Raw genomic sequence first — 5046 nt, 5'->3', positions numbered from 1 at the left:
ACCTATACAAAAAAAAAAAAATCCATTATTTCGTATTGGGCTGATACTCTAAAGTTCCATTTACAGTGCATGGTCAGAGGTAGGTAGTAACAAGATATATATATATATATAGATTTTTTTTTTTTTTCCTGAGGACACTCCAGCATTCTAGTACAGCACAGGTAGAAATGGAGCATGGAGCACTTGAAGGCTGCTTCAAAATAATAAAATAATATGAGTGAATCTATGAGTGGCTCCACCCCATAATCTATGTATATATATATATATAATTTTTTTTCCCCTGAGGACACTTCAGCATTCTAGTACAGCACAGGTAGAAATGGAGCATGGAGCACTTGAAGGCTGCTTCAAAATAATAAAATAATATGAGTGAATCTATGAGTGGCTCCACCACATAATCTATGAGTCAATTATTCACCTATGCAAGTTTTAATAAACTAATGCTTTAACATGCAGTGATAATTTTACAGTTTAACCCCAGCAGGTCCCGAGGACTCGCTGATCAGAAAAGTATGAGTCCCATTATGCATTTAGAGAGTCCCAAATTTCGAATTCTGAAATGCTTTACTTATTCAATTGGATATGATAATAACATAAACAACAACAATATACATTGATAACAGTTTTATTTCTTATAAACAAATGCTGCAAAAAATTTAAATAATTGAGGCATACAAGGTTTGCTGAGAAATAGGTCCTTATTTCATCCCATGGTTCAATCTTTGAGTTCATAAATTCTCCTCTCTTTACTTCCAATGATGCAAGGCTTTCTCAAAGTGAATTTGTTGTCGTAAAAAACTGTCCAACTTTAGCTGCTTCCCTTGTGATATCTCCGCAATAAACTTTCGCAACACTTGTTTTAACGTTACACGTCTTGGCAATCGCCTGCTTTCCACGCGGTGAAGGCCGATCTCGCCAATCTTGTCTCGTGAGAACGGAAATCTCATCACGCGAGATCAAAACAACAATGGCGGCGATTATCAAACTGCGATCATTGCTTGAAAAAAAGATGTGCCGTAGGTTTTTTTTTTGTTTTGACTGAGAAATTTCCTTGCGTCCCAAAAACGCACATTATTTGGAACTGTGCGTCCAGCGGGAAAATTATGCGTCTCGGACGAGGGACGCAGAGGTAATGAGATGGCTAAACATGATGTCATTTTCTTATTGGATCTTAACTTAAAATATGTGAAAAAAAAGTGAGTCCGTTGAATTTACAGAATACATGCACGTCATGGTGAGGATGGTACCACCTCTACCTTAATTTGTGCTCGGAAAAACCCTGGAAAAAAAAAAGATGCCATTGCTTTACGTGCATGTTAAATATCACAATAATATGAATACTCAACACCCATAATCACGTTTTTCAAATATCGGGCAGCCCTACTAGTCACACACGAGAATGACTGTGACGTTTTGATGACCATCACATTACTCTTTTTTTCCCTGAAAGCATGGTGGTTGTGCCTGTGTCAACGATTGTAAATCGATTGCTGATTTTAGGGCGTGAAGCAATTTGTTTCGTACCTTTGCGGCTTTGAGCTAGAGGCCCATCCAAAAACTTTGCTCCATTTTTGATTTGATATGGAACATTTAACTTTGTTTATCAACTCGTTATGTACCTGCCATGTTGGCGGGAACGGTGAAGATGTCCTCCTGCGTGCTGCGTGTTCGATTGTCTTCTTGTGTGAAGTCGGCGTAACGTGCAGCGTCTGAGAGAGTGGTGGGTGTCAGCAGCATGTGAATACCCGAGCTGAACACGCGGTTGAAGTCGTCTGCAATCAGCCGACGAACCCTCTGGGCCTTCACAAAGTAGTGCTCGTAGTTTCTGACAAGGTGGGACGAAAATGTTATGATGCTGGAGAAGAAACAGAAAATATGTTCAAGGAATCACTGAAAAATATTGCCAAAATGACTGCAATCTAAATTCAATTGATTGAGTGTGTTGAATAACCGTTTCATGTTCAAAGGAGGGCAGGCTCATTTGGATGAGGCACGGGCTGCCGTTTTCAAAGGGCTGATTTGAGCAAGACAAAAGAAGTAGTTGGTGAAATGTGTTGATAATTTTTGTTCCTTGGTATATTTTTGACACCCGGGAACAGTTTTTATTTGTGGGGTGGGGGTAAGGATAAAAAAGAATCCAAAATACTGGATCCATGAATCACATATATGTGCCTCAATTGTGCATTGCCAGATCGAAGCATAAATTTGTGCATACACGATGTTTGTGACTGAGGCTTATTGTCGCTATCGTAGCAACTTTCTCTGAACCCTTGAAGCAACTACTGTACTTTCCCAAAAAAGCAACTGACAATGCTCGGGGTGGACTGGGACATATAAATAAATACATTAATAAAAATGAGCCTGAGCATTTTTATGCTTCGTCTGCCCCACTCCTGCCCCCTTTATAATGATCTCATTTAAACTGTATTCCATCCTATATATCTATTTGTCTCATGAGGGAAAAAAAAGTTCCCTTACTGTTTGAGCAGGAAGTAGTTTCCAGATAATATCCTTCCTCTCACAACGTCATTGAACCCCTCGTGTCGTGTGGTGGCATACATGGCCTCTGTGGAACTGTCCACTTCGCTTCGATGGCCTGAGCAATAGAGTACAGTATTATTATGTTTATCATCATCATCATCATTATCATCTTCAAACTTCAATACCGCATGTCTATCTAAGTGAGGCAGCAGGGGAGTTTCCCTCGAGCTTTTTCAATGAGTACCAACTCAAAACACAGTTTCCTGCGCAACCCCAATGCATGTGGTATATGAAAGCATCTCTTGTTGGTTCTTACCATACTGGAGGCCATCGAAACGCGCCATGTTCGATGCCACCTCAGCACAGCACAGGACGTGGTAACACGCAATGGAATAGTGGCTGTGGGGGAGGGACACTTGCTCCACACGCGCACCAGATTTCTCAAACATGTCGGCGACCCGACTCCACTGTACAGCGGTCTCCTCGGACAGTCCAGGGGCGTAGAACTCCTGGTAGGCAGGTTGCCATGGGAACAACCGCTCATACTTGTGATGAACTTTTAAGAATGTAATGCTGTCTTGTGTGCGGTATGTACGTGTTATAGGATTGCCCTTTATAAGGAAAGCAATTATTTTATAACTGGAAATGAAATGGATGCCAAAAGATTACTGGAAGCAAATCCGAGAAGTATCGGTAAAATAGAAGACAAAAGTTAAATACAGTCCAATCATGCAACATCACATGATTTGTGATTATCCAGGTGCATCAACAGTGGAAAAAAAAATAGAGGTTAGTACAATAAATGTTTGGTGATAAAATGTTTAGTTTGCAAATCTTTCAATGAGCATCCTACAAAAATATAAGAATAAATGAACCTTTGGGATGCCTATGCAGAGGTTCTTGACGTCGAAATTTTCAGGCAGCTCTGTTGGCGATGGGGGTGCAGGAATCGTTGTGGAGTCTTTTGTGTCAATGCCTTGGAGAATACCTAATTGATGTGCAAACAAGATCTCAGATAAGATTTCCCGGTTACATTTCAACACTTGCAGTGTTTACAAGACAACAAATGAATAACCTGCCTACATTTCATTTCGAGATGCCTTGTGGAGGACAATGAACCACATGTGGTAACAAAGGGGACATACTGTTTTTTGGAAAATTGACGTTTTAATTGTGTGCATACAAATGATTGGTCTCTGGAGTGCCTACCCCACCCGTCATGTGTGAAATTAAACAACCATGTCAATCTTCTGCTATCTATCTACCTAATGATTAAAATGTGTCTCGCCGAAGCACACACACTGGCGAAGCAAACCATGAGGCCTCTAGTCACAAAGAAAAGTCTACAAATCAGTCATGGTAACAAAATCCAGACTCGCCTTCGGCCCATCAACATAATGTTTTGGGAACTCCAAGGAAAAATAGGACAGGAACTCATAAATTATGCTTATTTGTAAACTAGTTCCACCATTTCTAAAAAGTCAAATAGTTTTTTTTGATGACTTCCTCAATTTGCAAAAAAGTCAAATTAAAAAAAAAAAAAAAGCTCTACACCCAATGTGAAGGGCAAGAAAAATACCCCACACCCACCGTTTAAGAATGACTTCAAAATATACCGTAAATTCCGGGCTACAGACCACACCTGATTAAGAGCCGCATGCTCAGATTTATGAAGAAAAACCAACTTTGTAATTATATGCGCCGCACTGTACTATTTTCCGCTGGCCAATGAGTAGGTGGGGGTTTGCTTCTGCGTCCCTAGCGCCGAGTGACGCTGAACCCCCGCAGAAAAAAAAAAGCAACATTTCTAAAGGTTATCCTATATTTTGTTGTTCTACTTCTTCCATTCATAATTTTGCTGCTGTGAATTGGGAATTTCTCCATTGCGAGACTTATAAAGGTTTTCTTATCTTATCTTAATTACGAGGAGAAATACTGCAGCCCACTAGGCTTTAAATAGAATAATGCAAATCATATAAATGGGAAAACATATATGAAATGATTTCTATAGTCAGCCGCTTAAAAATGATCATCGTTGGCAGCTTTAGGCCCGATGCTGCACGGCTCAAAACACAGGTAAAATGTGTTCTCTCGTGGCCGCTTGTTTTCAGTATGATAGGGGAAGTCACCTTTTTTATTTACAGTCCGAGTGAGAGGCAAATCAAATGTCAGAGGGTCTTCGTCCATATTTATTATTTCATCTGGGCTGATGGAATTCTCCGCTATCTTTTGTTTGTGTGAATGTGCGGAACGAAGCAAGTATGTCCTCGTAATTGGGAGGGAGATGCTGACACAACGTCGCGCGTGCCCTAATAGACAGGCTTCCATTTCATGAATCTATAACACCACAACGTCCCACCTTTAAAACCTGTGGTTGTCTTTTTACACTAGCTCAGTTCTTCTTGCCGGAGCCTCCACCTTCGCACCATCGACTCGTCTATGCCAAGATTAGGCCAAACAAAAAAGAATTTTCAGCATAGGGTCGGTAGGTCAGACAAAGTTTTTTTTTTTTAATCTCCCCCCCACCCCATCAAAAATGTAAACAAAATAACCATAAAACATAAA

The 5046-nt window shown here is 40.3% G+C and overlaps 1 protein-coding gene across 1 annotated transcript in view; it reads right to left on the bottom strand.

Annotated features, from left to right (window-relative positions):
* qrsl1 (glutaminyl-tRNA amidotransferase subunit QRSL1) overlaps positions 1-5046 on the bottom strand; it is a 16879-nt gene that overhangs the window by 5984 nt on the left and 5849 nt on the right. Inside the window, exons 7-10 of the mRNA XM_019876255.1 lie at positions 3357-3469; positions 2798-2990; positions 2479-2596; positions 1620-1825 (exon numbers count right to left, since the gene is read on the bottom strand). Coding sequence (XP_019731814.1) covers positions 1620-1825; positions 2479-2596; positions 2798-2990; positions 3357-3469 — 630 coding nt within the window. The remainder of the gene's footprint in view (positions 1-1619; positions 1826-2478; positions 2597-2797; positions 2991-3356; positions 3470-5046) is intronic.

This window comes from Hippocampus comes, unplaced genomic scaffold (genome assembly GCF_001891065.2).
Source record: "Hippocampus comes isolate QL1 unplaced genomic scaffold, H_comes_QL1_v1.1 scaffold107, whole genome shotgun sequence".
NCBI lineage: Eukaryota > Metazoa > Chordata > Actinopteri > Syngnathiformes > Syngnathidae > Hippocampus > Hippocampus comes.
This window is presented reverse-complemented; position numbering and strand designations above follow the sequence as displayed.